This window comes from Abramis brama (genome assembly GCF_963993115.1).
Source record: "Abramis brama genome assembly, chromosome: 9".
Taxonomy (NCBI): domain Eukaryota; kingdom Metazoa; phylum Chordata; class Actinopteri; order Cypriniformes; family Leuciscidae; genus Abramis; species Abramis brama.
Genome location: NC_139971.1, coordinates 12,715,681 through 12,736,058, shown reverse-complemented (window position 1 = coordinate 12,736,058; position 20,378 = coordinate 12,715,681). Strand labels below are relative to the sequence as shown.

The following is a 20,378-nucleotide window of genomic DNA, read 5'->3' as shown; positions in this document are numbered from 1 at the left end:
TGTAGGGTACAGTCCTCAACCACACCGCCGAGGAGCCCAGCCTTGGACATGGGGGAGCTGAGAAAATGAATTCTCAGATCCCCTCACATCAACCTGGCTGAGCCCATTCCTGGACCACAGCTGTGGACATCACCTGACCCCGGGATCACGCAGGTACCGATGTCGCCCGAGAGCGAGGTCAGTAGTGTGCGCGGCGGAACGACCAGGCCGGGCATGGGAGGCATAGCGTCCCAGCAAGGGGGCGTGGTCGAGATTCCGCGTTCTGTCAGTGTTGGCCAGGGAAGGACTAGCGTTCCACTGCGGCCGGTTCTGACAGAACTCCCGAGTCAGCACTGCCTCGAAGGTGAAGGCGACACACAGGACCGCATGCCTGTGTCACAATAGTGACAGAGAACATACAGACCAAGATCGCCTCACGATCAAGGGCAGCGAAGGCGGAGGACGCCCGCGGGCCGCGAAAAGTCACGTGGACTCCCGCGGACCGGAAGCGTCCTGATGCACATCCGGGAAGCCTACAGCGCTCGGGGGGAGTGCGGCGCCACTCCAACCGATGCTTTCAGCTGCCCGGGGAAACCATGGCCATCAGCTCTGGATCTGACCCGACTAACGCTGACACTCCAGAGGGAGGCAACGCAGTCGAATCCTCATTTCCAGAGGAATCAAGCCCGCCTTGTCATGCTGTGAGTGACATGACACCACCTGCTGGAGCCCCGAATGAAAACACTGGGTCCCCGAGAGGAACCAGGCACACACGGAAGCCCCACGGTTTGCGATGTGGAGGGGGGCGTGGCCCGAGGAATGCTCGTCGGTATTATGCCACCCTGTAACCCTCAGATCACCCTGGCCACCAGCCAAAGTATCCCCACTCGTAGAAAGAGATAGACTGGGGTGTGGCAGAGGGGACTCTACCCACACAGAGATCATTGAGTCTCGATCTATAAACATCGTGATGGTCAAGTTCCCGCAATGAAAACATGAATCCCACGCTGCCGAGCGTGATTAAGCCCAACACGCAAAACAGCGCTCGCGACCTTTAAACAGATGAGTCACGCGCCCACATCCAGTAATACACAGGCGAGCCGTCTTGAAAAAGACGTGCCGCGTGCAGCTCTTTTAGAGAGAGGAAAAGCTCAGCAGAGTGCTGAAGCGCCCAGGGAGAAACACACACACTGTCGGCAGATCACTGCACAGACCAGCAGCAGGCAATGCGATCTCGCTGGAACACGCCGTCACACCAACACACTGAAGAGCCGCTCGTCTCGAAGAGTGAAGATGATACAGAATGGCTTGTAGGAGTGAAGAAAACTCTTGGCTCCGAAGCGAAAACATATCTGCATGTTGCTCGCGCACTTCCTTATATACCCCCTGCGTGGGGCGGAGATACGCTATGCAAATTCCGCAGACCCATGGCATTTCATTGCCATTGGCTCGTTTTATATACTCGAAGATGAAAGGCTTTCTAAGCGAAACCCCATTCGTCGTCATCCGACGTAACTCGGAGTGACAACGAAAGGGAACCAGTTTTTGCTAAACTGTTTTTTACTACAAAAAATATATATATATATTTAAAGGGATAGTTCACCCAAAAATGAAAATTCTATCATGTACTCACCCTCAAGTTGTTCCAAACCTGTATGAGTTTCTTTCTTCTGTTGAATACAAAAGAAGATCTTTTGTAAAATGTCAGTAACCAAACAGTTGATGGACCCCATTGACTTCCATAGTATTTTTTTCCCTACTATGGAAGTCAATGGGGTCCATCAACTGTTTGGTTACTGACATTTTACAAAAGATCTTCTTTTGTATTCAACTGAAGAAAGAAACTCATACAGGTTTGGAACAACTTGAGGGTGAGTACATGATAGAATTTTCATTTTTGGGTGAACTATCCCTTTAAACAAACTTATGAACAAAGTAGATCTTACTCTTGACCAAACCCTTGCGTGTTGCAAATAGCAAAGTCCATGTTAGACTTAACATTGGCATAGTCCTTGTGTAAAGGGAGACGCAAGCAGTTGATGCACGTGTTTGAAGTTGGAAACTTCTCTCTTAGTGAAGCAGACCAAGGTGTAGAATCGGGAGTATGTAGGAACTCAATGGATGGCTGAGGCTTTAATCCAATTGCAGGCAGAACATTGCATCCAGTTGCGAACATAAGGATTTTTTCTAGCGAGCAGTTACAGTTGCTCTCTGAAAAAGAAAAATGTGACAAGGCTGAGTAATAAGATAATCATTTATAATTTTTTTGAGCTTTAAATTTTGGGCTGCCATTATATTGCTGGATTAGCCAGGATGTGTTTTAATATGACGCGTTGTATTCGTCTGAAAGAAGAAAGTCATATACACCTAGGGTGGCTTGAGGTGCAAGTTTTTGGGTGAACTATCCCTTTAACTCGGGTATGCTGATTCCAAAAACGCGGTTGGGAGCTATTTCAGTCAACCCAGAATATGTTCACAGTAAAAACACAAAGACATTCTCAACAGAGTGCCGAATCCATGAGTCACCATGGAAAGGGACTCAAAGAAAGAGTGTGTCGCTGTTTGCGTCCATTCCCACGGTGACTCATGGATTTGTCACTCAGTTAAGAACATGTTTGTGTTTTCACTGTGAACATTGACTGAACTTACCCCGGTTGCGTTTTTGGAACCAGCCAACCCTGAGAAAGCAAGGACTGGGTTAATTAACAGAGTTCAGGGTATCTGTGATGGTAAGTATACCTTGCTTTAAGGAATACACCCCTTGTTACTAAGGCTACCAAGCCAAAATAAATAAGAAAATTATTTTTTATGATGTAAATGGTACATGCCGTTTTATGTTGTTACTAACTATTCCCATTGCACAAGAAGCCATTAAAGGACAAGTTCGGTATTTTACACTTAAAGCCCTGTTTACAGATCGTTTCTGATGAAATAGAACGGTTAAGATTAAAATTTGGACACATGCTGCTGTCCCGAGAATTTTAGGTTTCTTCGCTTCTCCCCCCCCCCACCTCCACAATGACTGCATAGGTGCACTGGAACAATCCTTCCTAAAACGCATTAAACTTTTGTTTACAAAGACGTGAAACTCACCGAGTGGTCAGGGGTGTTCACTGATATGCTCACACAAAAATTGCTGCAAAATATGCTTTCCAACAGGTTTAATCGTAGTTTTTGTCCAAGTTTTTTTTTGTGTGTGTGTTTGACAAAAACTACGATAAAACCTGTTGGAAAGCATCTTTTGCAGTGATTTTTGTGAAGCGAAAGAAACCTAAAATTCTCGGGACAGCAGCATGTGTCCAAATTTTAATCTTAACCGTTCTATTTCATCAGAAAGATCTGTAAACAGGGCTTTAAGTGTAAAATACCGAACTTGTCCTTTAACATACCAGTCAGTAACATTACTTGCCTTCTGCATCTAGAAGGTAGTCCCTCCAGAAGGCTACTGCAGTGTTTTCTTCTGCCCGCCTGTTACTTCCAGCAACAGAGTAGCGAATGTTAAACAAGTCTTCAAGGGTGTCTGCAGTAAGTGGCTGTTGTGGGCTGCAGAAAAGAGGTCTGAAGGCTTCTTTGCGTTTAACAACAGCCTCCAACAGGCCAAGAGTTGTCAGGCCCTCCTGGAATCTTCAAGAACAAAAAAAATAGTTTGTGCATAAAAAAATATTATTTGTCATTTTCAAACAACAATTGTCACATTTTCATGGGATAATGTTTTGTTATTTATGATGACTGGTAAACTATACAATTCTCTACAGTTTGATACATAATTACATTTATAATAAATACAGATTAATTTATGGAAATTATGTGAAGAGACCTCTATTCAAGAGTATCAATTCAAGTTGTAATCTACCTGTTTCTGCAATAATAACTCTAATCTCACTGATCACTCGTCATAAGAAAAAAACTAATCAATATTTCAGGTTTTAGAGACTGCAATGATGTGAGAGGACAAGAAGAAAAGCACACATAAAAAGTAAAGAACAAAATTGCCAGAAAAAATTAAATAGTTTGGAATGTCATACTAAATGTAAAGTAAATCTGTAAAGTAAATTATATAATAAAAGTAAATTAAATCTGCCCTACTGTCCAAATATGTGGCCATTAAGAAATGACACTGTGTGAATGACAGTCACAACAAGTTACATTTTGACTGTGCTCTCTGCAGATGTTAATGTATGCAGATGTTTTGTATAAGCTGTTTTTTATTGTGGCATACAGCAACAATTTCAAGTCATAAGTCTTAGACTCTTTATTATTTATTTGTGTATAAGAGCAACTTTTTTATGTTACTAATTATTCAAAATATGTCCACAAGCATTATTTTTGTATGAGAGCTACTGGTACATAATTCTATATTTTTTTGTATGAAAGCTGTTTGTGATTTTGCACAAAATGTCCCAATGTTGGGACATGTGCTGGCAAATGTAACCTTACAGTTGACTTGCCAAATCACTTCCATTTGTTTTATTAATAAAAGATATTGGAAGTAAATTCTTTATGGGTCATTATAACTACTTTGATTTAAAAGTACCAAGTAGTCACACACACAAAAAAAAAAACGCATCGATAATAGTTTTAGCATCGCAGCCCTCTGAATCGAAAATCAAATCGAACCGTGAGGTGCCTAGAGATTCCCACCCCTAAAAAGTTACTTATACAAAAAATACCTTTTGGATTTTAGCTTGCAAATCCAAGTCATTCACATCATTTATGGTTGATGACACGTTCCCGTTACAGATGCATTCGAACAAAGTTGATGAAAAGAATCCAGGAGAAGGTCCCCCGTGAACCATGCTGACAGCAATTGCTTTACCAGCAAGGTAGTATCTGTCTTCTCTGAAAGCTGGAGTGGAAAAGTGACAATTATTACAAGGTTGTAAAAACAAATGTGTGATTGAAAAACGTTAAATTAAATAGTGCACCAACTGAGTCAAGAGCAAGGTTTTTTCTTCCATCTGGGCCTGCAAGCAGTGCAGATTTTTCAATTGCTTCCATAAGCAAGGTGAGGAACTCTCTCCTAGGACCTCCCAAATCCACAGCCTCCTCAAAATTTCCACATTCATCAGAGAATCGAACAGAAATTCTTTTAAAAGGATCGTAGGATTTTCGTATGAATGCTCTAAATGCACCATCTAGTAATTTTTTTCGATTAATGTTGAATCTGCAGCTTTGATTGTAGTTTATTTCTTGCCCAAGCTCCAGAAGCATCTCCTCTGTAGAACAGTCCAGGTCTCCCATGTACCTGACAATGTTATCACAACACAGTAAGCAATTTAAGGGATAGTTCACCCAAAAATGGTCATGATTTACTCACCCTCATGCAATGCGCAATGTATATGGCTTTCTTTCTTCAGATAAACATAAATGAAAATTTTTATAGATTAAAATGCATGTAATACAAATTAATTGTTGCCACTCATTTGAAGCTTGAAAAACAACATGTGACGGTAATCCATAGAAACCCAGTGGATGAATCAATGCCTTCTGAAGCTAAACAAATATTTTTGTAACTTTAAAACAATTGCTTCCAGTCCACTGTCATACAAGTGCATTGGGAAGTTGTGATGTATGATGCAAGTGCGTTGTGCAGCTTGTGCGAGATGCGGCAGTCATCAGTGCTTCTGCATTACTTCTGACACAAGTTTCACAACCCAATTACATTATGTCACAATTTCCCTCTCATGGTCACTCATATGACAGTAGACTGGAAGCAATGATTTATAGTAAAAAACAAAAACAAAACAAAAAATGTATTACACACATGCACACGCACACACACACACTGGGGTCGTATGCGTTCATGACCTCAAGGCTAGATTATTGTAATGCTCTACTGGGTGGTTTCCCTGCACGCTTAAACAAACTACAGCTAGTTCAAAATGCAGCAGCTCGAGTTCTTACCAGAACCAGGAAGTATGACCATATTAGCCCGGTTCTGTCAACACTGCATTGGCTGCCGATTAAACATCGCATAAATTTTAAAATATTGCTGATTACTTACAAAGCACTAAATGGTTTAGCTCCCCAGTGCTTGAGCGAGCTCTTAACGCATTATAGTCCTTCACGTCTATTGCGATCTCAAAATTCCGGCCAGTTGATAATACCTAGAAATACAGTGAGGAAAATAAGTATTTGAACACCCTGCTATTTTGCAAGTTCTCCCACTTGGAAATCATGGAGGGGTCTGAAATTGTCATCGTAGGTGCATGTCCACTGTGAGAGACATAATCTAAAAAAAAAAAATCCAGAAATCACAATATATGATTTTTAACTATTTATTTGTATGATACAGCTGCAAATAAGTATTTGAACACCTGTATATCAGCTAGAATTCTGACCCTCAAAGACCTGTTAGTCTGCCTTGTATTGTCCACCTCCACTCCATTTATTATCCTAAATTAGATGCACCTGTTTGAGGTTGTTAGCTGCATAAAGACACCTGTCCACCCCATACAATCAGTAAGAATCCAACTACTAACATGGCCAAGACCAAAGAGCTGTCCAAAGACACTAGAGACAAAATTGTACACCTCCACAAGGCTGGAAAGGGCTACGGGGAAATTGCCAAGCAGCTTGGTGAAAAAAGGTCCACTGTTGGAGCAATCATTAGAAAATGGAAGAAGCTAAACATGACTGTCAATCTCCCTCGGACTGGGGCTCCATGCAAGATCTCACCTCGTGGGGTCTCAATGATCCTAAGAAAGGTGAGAAATCAGCCCAGAACTACACGGGAGGAGCTGGTCAATGACCTGAAAAGAGCTGGGACCACCGTTTCCAAGGTTACTGTTGGTAATACACTAAGACGTCATGGTTTGAAATCATGCATGGCACGGAAGGTTCCCCTGCTTAAACCAGCACATGTCAAGGCCCGTCTTAAGTTTGCCAATGACCATTTGGATGATCTAGAGGAGTCATGGGAGAAAGTCATGTGGTCAGATGAGACCAAAATAGAACTTTTTGGTCATAATTCCACTAAACGTGTTTGGAGGAAGAAGAATGATGAGTACCATCCCAAGAACACCATCCCTACTGTGAAGCATGGGGGTGGTAGCATCATGCTTTGGGGGTGTTTTTCTGCACATGGGACAGGGCGACTGCACTGCAAGGAGAGGATGACCGGGGCCATGTATTGCGAGATTTTGGGGAACAACCTCCTTCCCTCAGTTAGAGCATTGAAGATGGGTTGAGGCTGGGTCTTCCAACATGACAATGACCCGAAGCACACAGCCAGGATAACTCTGTGGCTCTGTAAGAAGCATATCAAGGTTCTGGCGTGGCCTAGCCAGTCTCCAGACCTAAACCCAATATAGAATCTTTGGAGGGAGCTCAAACTCCGTGTTTCTCAGCGACAGCCCAGAAACCTGACTGATCTAGAGAAGATCTGTGTGGAGGAGTGGGCCAAAATCCCTCCTGCAGTGTGTGCAAACCTGGTGAAAAACTACAGGAAACGTTTGACCTCTGTAATTGCAAACAAAGGCTACTGTACCAAATATTAACATTGATTTTCTCAGGTGTTCAAATACTTATTTGCAGCTGTATCATACAAATAAATAGTTAAAAAATCATACATTGTGATTTCTGGATTTTTTTTTTTAGATTATGTCTCTCACAGTGGACATGCACCTACGATGACAATTTCAGACCCCTCCATGATTTCCAAGTGGGAGAACTTGCAAAATAGCAGGGTGTTCAAATACTTATTTTCCTCACTGTATCTAAATCGACTGCTGGCGGTAGATCCTTCTCCTATTTAGCACCAAAACTCTAGAACAGTCTTCCTAACATTGTCCGGGAAGCAGACACACTCTGTCAGTTCAAAGCTAGACTAAAAACACATCTCTTTGACCTAGCATACACATAACACATTATAGACTTCTATAATTCAATGTTAGGCTGCATAGATTACTGCTAATCTACAAAATTCTGTATAAATTTTTTAAGGCCAGACAAGTAGTTTGTTAAGGCTTGGTTTGTAGGGAATTACAAACCTTCGCACATATATTCAAATGCGCATAACTATAGAAGTATTTCTTGATGCGCACGTGAGCACCATCAGCGTTTATCACAGGTTCGCGTTTAAAGTCTGTGTAGAGAGAACGATGTCGTCTTAACGGCCTCTAATTTAATAACTAATGATCATTGCAATGGAAGTGAATCAATCAAAACTAATTTAGCTGGAAAATATCTTTATTAAAGAACCGCTATAAAGCCAAAACAATCTCTGTTACCTTAAATGATCTGTTTATCTCTGTAAAGCCGCTTTGAAACAATCTACATTGTTAAAAGCGCTATATAAATGAAGATGACTTGACTTGACTCGTATACGGCCCTGAACCGTAACAAAGAAAAAGATTAAATCGTGTTTTGAATTACAGAATTAAAGGCTGGACTCCATAAAGGTTTTTTTCTTTTGCGGAGTAAGTGTAATTTTCACTGTCCTTTGTGTATGGTAGTCAGGGCAAGATCTTAGTTTGAAACATAATTCTGTAACAAAAGATGATTGTCTCTATTCAGTGAATCACGTTGTTTCTCGTAATACTGTGGTATCCCCCTCTCGAAATAATCATGTAATTACTACTTTATTTTCGTAATGTTTCGACATTTTAATACTTTTTAAGACCCCGCAGACTCCATGTATAAGTAAAATTAAACAAAGCAACAACTTCACAATGGAAGCCACTTACATGATTTCAGACCCATCTTGAAGTTCTTGGTCATCTGGCTCATCTATGTCATTGTCTGGCATTATGTCAATGTAGTTGGTGTATATTTCTGGTCCAGGATCCATTATTTCCAAGTCACTTTGGAAGACCTCACTGTGGTTGGAGATTATTAATTCTTGAGAACCAGAATCCATTACTTCAAGGTCAACCTGGATGACCTCACTAGCCTCAAGTTCATCTGAAGTTGTTAAAACTGGATTTTGCTGCACACAAATGGCCTGAAATAAAATAAAATAAAATATTCCATTAGCATTTATGAAGGATGACGACGTGAATTCCCTTGAAAACACAGTATGTGTAGCATACACTGAAAACTTTTTAGGCTTCACTTTTTACCTGGAAAAAAGGCAGTTTATAAGTCTGAACAACGTAAATCTACATTTTAAATGTTTTGTTACTTTGCAACGATATCCCTAATTAAAGTAAAATTCCTAAAAATTGTTATCAGTCATGTGATCAGCTGAAGGCAAAAAAGAATGAAAACCGGACACGCACAGTCACAACATCTCACAGCGAATCACTGAGAAACGTCCTGCGTCCTCCATTTTGTTGCAATAATCAGTAATGAAACAAGAATGAATAAACAAATTACAAGCAGAAGCTTAAATAAATACAAAATATACTGCACTGTTTAATTCAATAGAATAAAGATGAAACATTGCAGTATATTTTTCAGGTAGGTCTAAAAGTAGTATTCAGATAAGAAATACCACAGAAATTGAATAATCAAATTAAAAATAGTTGTGCAGTCTTAACTGTTTAAATTAAATATAAATTAATCCTTAATAAAAAGTTCCCGTTTGTTGTTTGATTATCATTAATGACACAGATAACGAACAATAGACAGAAGCAGGTTTAAAGACTGCGGTCACTTTAAGACCTAAGGTTAGGGTTATTGCCAATAGGAATTTACTTACCTGTACATCCTCCATGTCCATCCATCGAACATGGATGTTCAATGGGGAAATCAGGTAATGATCCAGAAGAGTTCCAGAAATTGTGTTGATTATTGATACTGCTGAAGTAGCTTCCTTAATATAAAAATACTCAGTGGCTGAGGAGTGTGTTCCCACAAGTCAAACAGGACCTGAAAAAACAAAAGTATGTTGAAATGCCCGTCTTGGCGAAAATTCACATAAACACTGTCGGTTATGTCTGAAGGAAACAGGAAAAAAAAATAAAACACATGTAGCACCATATTGGATCCATGAGAGCAGGCTAACTGTCCGTTCACACCACCGCTGACGAGAGCATCAAAATTCGCTGTAGCTGCCCTGCCAACAACACTGTAAAAAGATTTGATAGACTCAACATAACATTATCTTGATTATTTAACAGCTTTACCTGCATTTCATCGGATACTTGGAACCGTCTAATTTTTATTGTGCCATCCGGGAAAGTACATTTCAGTGGTATGCCTTCAGCTGGTTCTTCAGTTCTCCTCATAAGTCTTTCCTCTATTATCTGAGAGACATAAAAGTTATTTGGAAAAAACTGTTGGAATGTGCATGCGATTTTTAAAAGGAGCGCCTTCCTGAGTATAGGTAAGCTGAAAGCACCTTTAAGCGCCTTTCTTCATATTGTGACATTTCTTGTCTCCTCTGATCCTGCCAATAGGGAAAACTATCAGGATCCATAAAAAATACTTTACACATGCAAATAGTTACAAATATTAAAAGACATACCTTTTCCTGATCAGCTCTCAATGATTGCTCATACTCTAGGTCTTGTTGTCTTCTTATAGCTCGCCACTCCTGTGAAGATATATTTATACAGTATAGTTCAGTCATAATATTTTCTGTAGTAATGTCAATTAACTTAAATTGCCTTGTATTTGAATTTGTGCATTGTTACAATACTTTAAAACTGTGGTTAAGAGGATTGCTTTTGTAAATGGACAGTAAAATTTCCATAGCAATAAATGGTTGGTGGTCATGTTATTATTTTCAGATTCATCTGAGCAACTAGGGCTGCCCCCTAATAGTTGACTATGTGTTAGTCAACTAGAAACAGCTTAGTCGAACAACATTTTATTAGTCGGTTAGACACAGAAAAAAATAGACCTTGTAGCAAAGTCACACAGTCCGTATAGGAACAGATGGTTAACAGTGGGTCCTTGTGGTAATTACAGTATGTCTGGCAGTAAATCCAAAAGTTTGCCAATATTTATTAAAAGTAATTCAATGAATATAAACATGCAATTAGTCGACTAATGGCTTAAATGAACAACCAAATGCAAGAAAGAAAAAAAAAAACTTTAGCAATAAATTATATTATATTATATTATATTATATATATATATGTGTGTGTGTGTGTGTGTATTTCCTTTAAGCCAATTTAAATATTTATAGTTATATATTTCCCTTTTGAGCTAATTTGCTACACCAACTTTTCAGAAACATAAGTCAATCAAGCATTTTTATTACAGAACTTTAATAATTAGAACTAAAAGGTATCAACCACGTTTTAATGAAAATATTAACAATGAACTGATGAATTATTTAATTTAATGACTGCCAATGAGATGATTGGTCATTCAGTGTTTCTGTACAAGACTAAAAAAAAAAGAAAAAAAAGAGGTCTGACAATATAAACTAACTGTTACAAAAAAGTTAAATATTTTATCACAGTTTAAGTCTTTATTTTTTCATAACTTCATTCTGTAAAAAGAAGCAACTGAAATAACTTTTACATTACCTCTAAACCATTTGTTGTTTCAGGTCCATCTGTGATTGATGGATTTAGTGGCATGTTGCTTGTCTGTAGAGACATCATCATGAAAATCTCAGTGAATTTAAAGCATAACCAATGAAACATTTGGATGCAATATGGAATATATATATATATATATATATATATATATATATTTATATATTAGTTGTCAAATATTTATAGTTATATATTTCCCTTTTGAGCTAATATGCTACACCAACTTTTCAGAAACATCAGTCAATCAAGCATTTTTATTACAGAACTTTAATAATTAGATCTAAAAGGTATCAACCACGTTTTAAAGGTGTCATAAACTGGCTTTTTAATTTTTTTTATATTGTTGTCTGAGGTCAACTTATGACGTTTGCTTGGTTTTAACATAGGCTATTTTCTACCCTGGTTTTGAGCCTAGCTCCTGAAACGCTCGGTTTGTATGGGTGTGCCGCACTGAAGACTTGGAAGTAAATGCCCACTTCTATGATTGGATAACAGTTTTGCATATTATAATGAGTTTCATGTAATGCACGAATCAGTGGGCGGGGCTAAACAGGCAGTGTTGAAGTAGGCTTTGATCTTCTTCTGCAGAGCCGGCTCTTTGATGTCATAGATTCCCACTTTGAAAAACCTGTTGTTCCCTTTCGAAGGGAACCTCGACAATACGTCATCGACGTTATGGGGAATCGCCTCAGCGTGACCAATGACTGAAGTACCTGTGGAATCCCGCCAATCGCATTGGCCCGCGTCAGCCATGACGTGATGCTCTGGCATGCCCAGGAAGTATAAATAGAGCGCCCAGAGAACATGTCATCCTCTTTTCGTCTTCAGGGACTGATTTACTGAGTGCTGTAAGTTGGTTATTATGGAGAAGGCTAAGAAAACATATAGGAAGTGCGTTTACCCGTGCGAGAGGTTTCTCGCACCTGGTGATTCACACGACCTTTGTGTTTGGTGTCTGTGAAATAATACTGTTTGGGTGCGAGGCATTCACAGTCAGCCTCTGAGGGTGCTGGCAGTGTTCATTGAGAAATATCTCGGCGCGCGTGCATCCGTGCGCTGTCGGATGTTTCAACCTCGCACCTGTTGACTTTCTTCTCGAGGGATGAAAGCCAAATTTTAAACGGCTCGAATCTCGCGTTTGCCGAGGCAGTGTGTAGATTACGAGAACGTATAGATAAATATTAAAACAGTATTGTCTGGTGATTAGGGCTGCATTTAATTCTATGGAATTAAAATGATGGAATATTATCTGACTTTAGGAATTTAGATATTTTAATTCAGCCTACCATCCAGACCGTGTTTCACTTATCCAGTGTTTTTGATGCATTTAATTCTGAGGAATTAAAATTAAGAAAAAAAAACAAAAAACATATGTGGTGTTCAGGTAATAGGCTTCAAATGGCCTTCCTGAATATGAGCTCCCATATACTGTGGCTTATCAGGTCCGAGGCCTCACTAGGCCTTCCTGAGTATGAGCTCCCACATACGGTGGTTGAGTATGAGCTCCCGCATACTGTGGTTGGATATGAGCTCCCACATACTGTGGTTATCAGGTCATGGATTTGGATTATTCCCCCGTTCCGCCTATCTGTGAGGATTGTGTGACTTTGTTCTCGCAGTGTGCTACGGAGGTTGACTTTGTGTTTGCTGTGCGCTAAAGAGATTCAATGGGAGTAACCTGCACTGTGTAACTCCGGATCTTTGCCTCAATTCGGCTATTTATGTGGTCTGTACGACGTGGTGCTTGCAGTTGTACTACGGAGATCCATTTGGAACAACCTGCATTGTGTTATTTTGGATCTTCATCTCAATTCATCTAACGTTACTGTGTGGATTATACGGCGTCCTGCAGTGTGCAACTGGGGTTTGCGAGTGGCACTTACCGATCATGGTGTTAAGGTACACTACACGCACACTTTTGAAGTTAAATCAGAACTGTTATTGCCTAAATAAAAACTCTTACAATCTCTGTCGAGATGTTGGACTGTTACGTCCTAAGCCATATATCCATCGAGGTTTGAGCCGCAGCCTTGCTGTCTCATCCTCTCAGAATGTCTATGTCCCTACATGTCGACGTAAGACTAAAAAACTGTTTCATACTAGTGCTGTTGTTCACAGTAATTTAATTTCAGTTCCCCGCGTGGAAAATAAACCTTTGCTATCTCCATTACAAAGCAAGGCTTATGCAGCTTTATTCAATGCGCGGTCTGTGAACAACAAAGCATTGCTTTTAGCGGATTTTCTTACAGATAAAAAGCTAGACCTGTTGTTTTTAACTGAAACTTGGCATAAAGAAAATGATGGGCTCCTGTTTAATCAGATCACTCCAGTGGGCTTTGGAGTACTAGATCTCCCGAGGATAACTGGCAGAGGTGGAGGCATTATTGTGCTATATAACGTGAAGTTCCGCATAAGCTCTGTGACTATCCCCCAGTTTTCATCATTTGAATGTCTGGTCTTGAGTATCTCTGCTCCTGTCTCCACCATCATCGCTACAATCTATAAACCACCTAAGGCCAAGACACACGCAGCTTTCTTATTAGAGTTCGCAGACCTCCTGTCGATGTTGACTATGAAGTTTGACAGAATTCTAATTGTGGGCGATTTCAATATACATGTTGACCAGAGTGACTCAGGGGCGGCCAAGGAATTTCTGTCACTAATTGACTGTTTCAGCCTCACACAGTTTGTAACGGACCCAACTCACAACAAGGGTCATACTCTAGATCTTGTGATAGCTAATGGCTCGTTTGTATCTCAGTTTTCATCTATTGACATTGGTTTGTCTGACCACTCAGCTGTCTTTTTTAACCTTGAACTGTATCATACAAATGAGCTCACCACCCGAACAGTAACCTACCGGAAGTGGAAGTCTATCGACCAGGCAGCTTTCTCCAATTCGGTGGTTTCCATCTTAAGTGACCTTCATCCCTCATCACTGGAGGAGAGAGTTTTGCATCTAAATTCCACTCTTGCTACTAATCTTGACACTTATGCTCCTCTATTGTCATGAAAAGTCACATATGTCCGATCTGCCCCTTGGTACAATGACAATCTACGTTCTAAAAAGGCTGCTTGCCGGAAAAAGGAACGCAAATGGCGTCTTACTGGGCAGAGTGTCTACTATCAAGAGTGGAAAGATCTTCTGCAGGAATATCGAGTTCTTTTGGAGATTGAAAGATCCTCTTTTTTCTCTCAGACTATTGAAAATAATCAAAATAACCCCAGACACTTGTTCCAAACCATAAAAAGACTGCTTCAAGTTAATCAGTCTGCCACGCCTGCTTCCCAACAGCTCTGTGACTCTTTTTTAAGTTTTTTTAATTCAAAAATTGACAATGTCCGCAAAGACATTCATGCTAACTTTGACTGTGTCACTCCACCCTTTTGTGCACCTGGGTTCACTGGTGTTCCTTTCACTGACTTTACATTACTGGATTCTGAGGTTCTTTCAAGGGAGGTATCCAGCATGAAATCAACTACTTGCTTGCTGGACCCAATTCCTACGGATTTATTAAAATCTTGCTTCCCTGTGTGGTGCCAAATTATCCTTAGAATTATAAATGAATCATTGGAAACTGGGATCGTTCCAGCAGTGTTAAAGACTGCTGCTGTTACGCCAGTACCAAAGAAAGAAAATGTTCCTAGGGATGATTTTAACAACTTTCGTCCCATTTCTAATCTTCCCTGTTTGGCAAAAATACTTGAGCGTGTTGTTGCCACTCAACTTTGTAATCATCTTACAACCAATAACCTCTTTGAACCCCTTCAGTCAGGTTTTCGTAAATTTCACAGCACTGAAACAGCGTTGGTCAAAGTTACCAATGACTTGTTAATGGCCTCGGATTCTGGTTCTACCTCACTTCTCATTCTTCTTGACCTTAAAGCTGCCTTCGATACTGTGGATCACAGTCTTTTACTTTCCCGTTTAAAAACTGCCTTTGGTGTATCTGGTACAGTTTTGGACTGGTTTAAATCCTATTTTACCGACCGTACCCATTTTGTCTCGATGGGTGGCTTTAGGTCTGACACTCGTCCGGTGTTCATAGGTGTTCCTCAGGGATCAGTTCTGGGCCCACTACTTTTTAATATTTATCTGTCTCCGCTTGGACATCTGTTGCAATCTCTCGGTCTTAATTACCACTTATATGCTGACGACACTCAAATATACATCCATTCTAAACCTGGCGAAAACATTGATGCTCTTTATCTTTCTGGCTGTATTTCTGAGATTAAGGCATGGATGAATAATAACTTTCCTTGCCTGAACAGTGGGAAAACTGAGGTCATGCTTATAGGTTCCTGTCATCAAATTCGCAAAGCAGCTCCACTATCTATGTCTGTCGATGGCTCTGTCTTAGAGACCCAGAGTAAGATGAGGAACCTTGGTGTAATTTTTGACACCAGCCTCACTTTTGATTATTTTGTACAGAACACTGTGAAGGCATCTTTTTTCCACCTTAGAAATATAGCCAGACTGCGTCCCATCCTAAATCTATCTGTTGCCGAGAAACTGATTAATTCATTTGTGGTCACGAGACTGGATTATTGCAATGCAGTTCTAGCTGGAGTTTCCAAATCTACAATTAACAAATTGCAATATGTCCAGAATTCAGCAGGCCGGATTCTGATGGGAACCGGAAAATTCGAACATATTACCCCAGTCTTGAAGTCTTTACACTGGTTACCGGTTAAGTTCCGCGTTGACTTTAAGGTCATGATGTTAACATATAAGGCTTTACATGGCTTTGCACCGCAATACTTGTCTGGTTTACTAAACAGTTACACTCCAACACGTAGACTACGCTCTTCACAGTGTCACTTATTAACTGTTCCACAATCGTACCTAAAATCTATGGGTGACAGGGCCTTTTCTGTTTATGCTCCAAACCTTTGGAACTCTTTACCGCGTGAACTCAGGGAAGCACAGACTTTGGGTATTTTTAAAGTTCTTCTCAAAACTTATTTTTTTAAGCTTGCATTTGATTGCTGATGCCTTTGCGGTTGGTGTATTGTAGCTTTTATTATTAATTTTTGCTGTTTATGTTATTATTAATTTCCGCTTTTTGGTGGATTGTGACTTTATGTTCAGCGCTTTGAGAAGCCACTTTTAAAGGCGCTTTATAAAATAAAGCTTATTATTATTATTATAGGCCTCACTAGGCCTTCCTGAGTATGAGCTCTCACATACTGTGGTTGAGTGTGAGCTCCTACATACTGTGGTTGAATATGAGCTCCCACATACTGTGGTTATCAGGTCATAGGCCTCACTAGGCCTTCCTATGAGCTCCCACATACTGATGTTCACCAGGTGACAGGCCTCAGCGGCCTTATTGAGTATTAAGCTCCCACATTACAGTGGTTACCAGGCTTCAGGTCTCCTCTGCCTTCTTGGTTATGAGCTTTCACATGTCAGGTTGCAGGCCTCATCAGGCCTTCCTGAATGTGAGCTCCCACGTATTGTGACTATCAGGTTACAGGCCTCATCTGGCCTTCCTGATCATGGGCACATGCTGTGGTTGCCAGGTTACAGGCCTCACCAGGCGTTCCTGGTTATATTAATTTAGACATTGCAAGTCCTCATAGCTTATAATAAGCTAGCTTTTAACAGTATATGTAGTAGGCTTCCTCTCCATATGAGGGTCGTATTGTTGAGGCCTCCATATACTTATTGAGCCTAGGCGGGCTAGTTATTGTTAGTATGTGTGTTAGGCTTCCTCTCCCTATGAGAGTCGTACTGCTGAGGCCTCCATATACATATTGCATGTTTCAAGCTTCCTCTACTTTTAGAGTCATCCTGCTGAGGCCTTCATGCAAATAGCAAGCTAGTTTTTTGTCAGTATATGTAGTAGGCTTCCTCTCCATATGAGGGTCGTATTGCTGAGGCCTCCATATACTTATTGTATTTCTGATATATGTGCTAGGCTTCCTCTCTATATGAGAGTCGTACTGCTGAGGCCTCCATATACTTATTGAGCCTGGCGGGCTAGTTATTGCTGATATATGTGCTAGGCTTCCTCTCTATATGAGAGTCGTACTGTTGAGGCCTCCATATACATATTGCATGTTTCAGGCTTCCTCTACTTTTAGAGTCATCCTGCTGAGGCCTTCATGCAAATAGCAAGCTAGTTTTTTATCAGTATATGTAGTAGGCTTTCTCTCCATATGAGGGTCGTATTGCTGAGGCCTCCATATACTTATTGAGCCTAGGCGGGCTAGTTATTGCCGATATATGTGCTAGGCTTCCTCTCTATATGAGAGTCGTACTGTTGAGGCCTCCATATACATATTGCATGTTTCAGGCTTCCTCTGCTTTCAGAGTCATCCTGCAGAGGCCTTCATGCAAATAGCAAGCTAGTTTTGTGTTAGTATATGTAGTAGGCTTCCTCTCCATATGAGGGTCGTATTGTTGAGGCCTCCATATACTTATTGTATTGCTGATATATGTGCTAGGCTTCCTCTCCATATGAGAGTCGTACTGCTGAGGCCTCCATATACATACTGCATGTTTCAGGCTTCCTCTGCTTTCAGAGTCATCCTGCAGAGGCCTTCATGCAAATAGCTAGCTAGCTTTTGTCAGTATATGTTGTAGGCTTCCTCTCCATATGAGAGTCGTACTGCTGAGGCCTCCATATACATATTGCATGTTTCAGGCTTCCTCTACTTTCAGAGTCATCCTGCAGAGGCCTTCATGCAAATAGCAAGCTAGTTTTGTGTTAGTATATGTAGTAGGCTTCCTCTCCATATGAGGGTCGTATTGTTGAGGCCTCCATATACTTATTGTATTGCTGATATATGTGCTAGGCTTCCTCTCCATATGAGAGTCGTACTGCTGAGGCCTCCATATACATACTGCATGTTTCAGGCTTCCTCTGCTTTCAGAGTCATCCTGCAGAGGCCTTCATGCAAATAGCTAGCTAGCTTTTGTCAGTATATGTTGTAGGCTTCCTCTCCATATGAGGGTTGTATTGCTGAGGCTTCCATATACTTATTGGTATCCAGACCTTGAGCTAAAGCTCAGTGTTGGCCCTAGTGCTACAGTTAGCCTGACGTGTAAGCTGTAGGGGCTGTTACCTGGAGTTATTATAGTGGTCAGGCATCCCCTTAGCATGGCGGCGTGGGTACAGCGTTCCCCATAACGTCGATGACGTATTGTCGATGTTCCCTTCGAAAGGGAACGTCTCAGGTTACAAATGTAACCTTTGTTCCCTGAGAACAGGGAACGAGACAATACGTCTCCCTGCCATGCTTTCGGTTCGGCCTGTTCAGTCCCTTCAGACGAAGAGGATGACATGTTCTCTGGGCGCTCTATTTATACTTCCTGGGCACGCCAGAGCATCACGTCATGGCTGACGCGGGCCAATGCGATTGGCGGGATTCCACAGGTACTTCAGTCATTGGTCACGCTGAGGCGATTCCCCATAACGTCGATGACGTATTGTCTCGTTCCCTGTTCTCAGGGAACAAAGGTTACATTTGTAACCTGAGACGTTCTCTGTGCCTGGTGTCAATAAAAGCTTTTACTGGACTAACAAGGAAGTTTTCAGTTTTGAAATTTACAGGATATACTTATAGTATGATGACCTCTTATTTGTCAAAAGCTAAAGGAAAATTTGATTTCTCAGTTCATCACCCCTTTAATGAAAATATTAACAATGAACTGATGAATTATTTAATTGAATGACTGCCAATGAGATGATTGGTCATTCAGTGTTTCTGTACAAGACTAACAATAAAGAGGTCTGACAATAAAAACTGTTATAAAAAAAAAAGTTTAATATTTTATCAGTTTAAGTCTTTTTTTTTTTTTCATAATTTAATTCTGTAAAAAGAAGAAACTGAAATAACTTTTACATTACCTCTAAACCATTTGTTGTTTCAGGTCCATCTGTGATTGCTGGATTTAGTGGCATGTTGCTTGTCTGCAGAGACATCATCATGATGAAATCTCACAGTGAATTTTAAAGGGATGGTTCAGAGTAAAATCAACCTAGGGTCCTTTGCACCATGACATCGAACCAAACACCCCCCCAGTTTGGTTCGATGTCATGGTGCAAAGGTTGATTTTACTCCGAACCATCCCTTTAATCACAGGATGTAGGCTAGTAGGTGCACTAGGCAATGTTTTTTTTTTATTGAAGTTCAGACCTTCATGTTTCCCTGCTTTATAGTATGGGGCTGCATTCCAGTACAAAATTGTCATGCCCTTCACTCGCTAACTTCCCTCCGTCTCGTTCACTCGGATGTACGTCATTGCTTACGTTGCACGAGCGTCCACTACTAGCGGAAACTGCAATGGGCTGAACTGGAACGTCCTAAGCCCTTGATCACTTGGAATCAGCTATGGAGTTGATTTATTATTTACAATTTTTTTCCCTTTAAGAATTTGTTTAATGCAGCATCCAAATGTATATAGGTGTGTTTGGGTTGTTTTCATTTAAAAAATATAATTAATATATCATAGAGTTGTTTTTGGTGGTGGTGATTAGACGTCACAATCGTGTTGCATTGTGGTATATGGAGCTGCCTAAAGTGTACATAAAGTAGACTCGCTCCCTCTGTCAATATCGAGGGAACGAGGGTCTGTCCATATAAACTTCCTCGTCGATTTCACGAAGTGGAACGCACTTAAAAATGCCGGCAGGGATTACCCGAGAGGAAGTGCTTAGGGAAGATTGCAGGTGCGTGTCTAAAAGTGGACTGGAACGCAGCCTATAGCTGTGTCCCAATGTGAAGGCTGCATCCTTCGAAGGACTTCATTTACACAGGTTTTTAACCCCATTTGAATATAAAACCCAGTTGAATATAAAAAGTCCAGTGCGAATGTTACTCCCGCTCGTCATCGGCAGCTGTCAGTCACTGTTGCTAGGCGACAAGAACAATCCTCCGTAGGCTAGACCGGTCCGAGCGCTTCAGATGTGCCCTTTGAAATGGGACGGAGCTGTAGTTAGCAACAATTTGTTA

The 20,378-nt window shown here is 40.7% G+C and overlaps 1 protein-coding gene across 3 annotated transcripts; it reads right to left on the bottom strand.

Moving 5' to 3' along the window:
* Window positions 1-4,634: 4,634 nt before the first annotated feature.
* LOC311089914 (uncharacterized protein) lies at window positions 4,635-10,817 on the bottom strand. Of its 3 annotated transcripts, XM_084124953.1 has the most exons (6): window positions 10,769-10,812; window positions 10,391-10,459; window positions 10,265-10,312; window positions 10,050-10,169; window positions 8,667-8,923; window positions 4,635-4,825 (listed from the first exon to the last, which is right to left on the bottom strand). In XM_084124953.1, the coding sequence occupies exons 3-6, from the start codon at window positions 10,292-10,294 to the stop codon at window positions 4,792-4,794; spliced, it is 441 nt and encodes a 146-aa protein (XP_083981079.1). In that variant the 5' UTR covers window positions 10,295-10,312; window positions 10,391-10,459; window positions 10,769-10,812; the 3' UTR covers window positions 4,635-4,791. The 3 variants fall into 3 exon arrangements, 2 of the variants coding, with proteins under 2 accessions (XP_083981079.1, XP_083981078.1); XM_084124952.1 differs by having other exon boundaries at window positions 10,391-10,806; XR_014607788.1 differs by lacking the exons at window positions 10,050-10,169; window positions 10,265-10,312 and having other exon boundaries at window positions 10,769-10,817.
* Window positions 10,818-20,378: the final 9,561 nt, after the last annotated feature.

What these genes read in the sequence shown, in the direction of transcription:
- LOC311089914 (XM_084124952.1), bottom strand. Translation starts at nt 10,495, where the DNA reads ATGACTGAACTATACTGTATAAATATATCTTCACAGGAGTGGCGAGCT. An exon ending in AAGTATCCGATGAAATGCAG is followed by an intron (nt 8,924 to 10,049) that starts GTAAAGCTGTTA and finishes ATTTTATTTCAG; the next exon opens with GCCATTTGTGTGCAGCAAAA. An exon ending in CAAGATGGGTCTGAAATCAT is followed by an intron (nt 4,826 to 8,666) that starts GTAAGTGGCTTC and finishes TTTCCACTCCAG; the next exon opens with CTTTCAGAGAAGACAGATAC.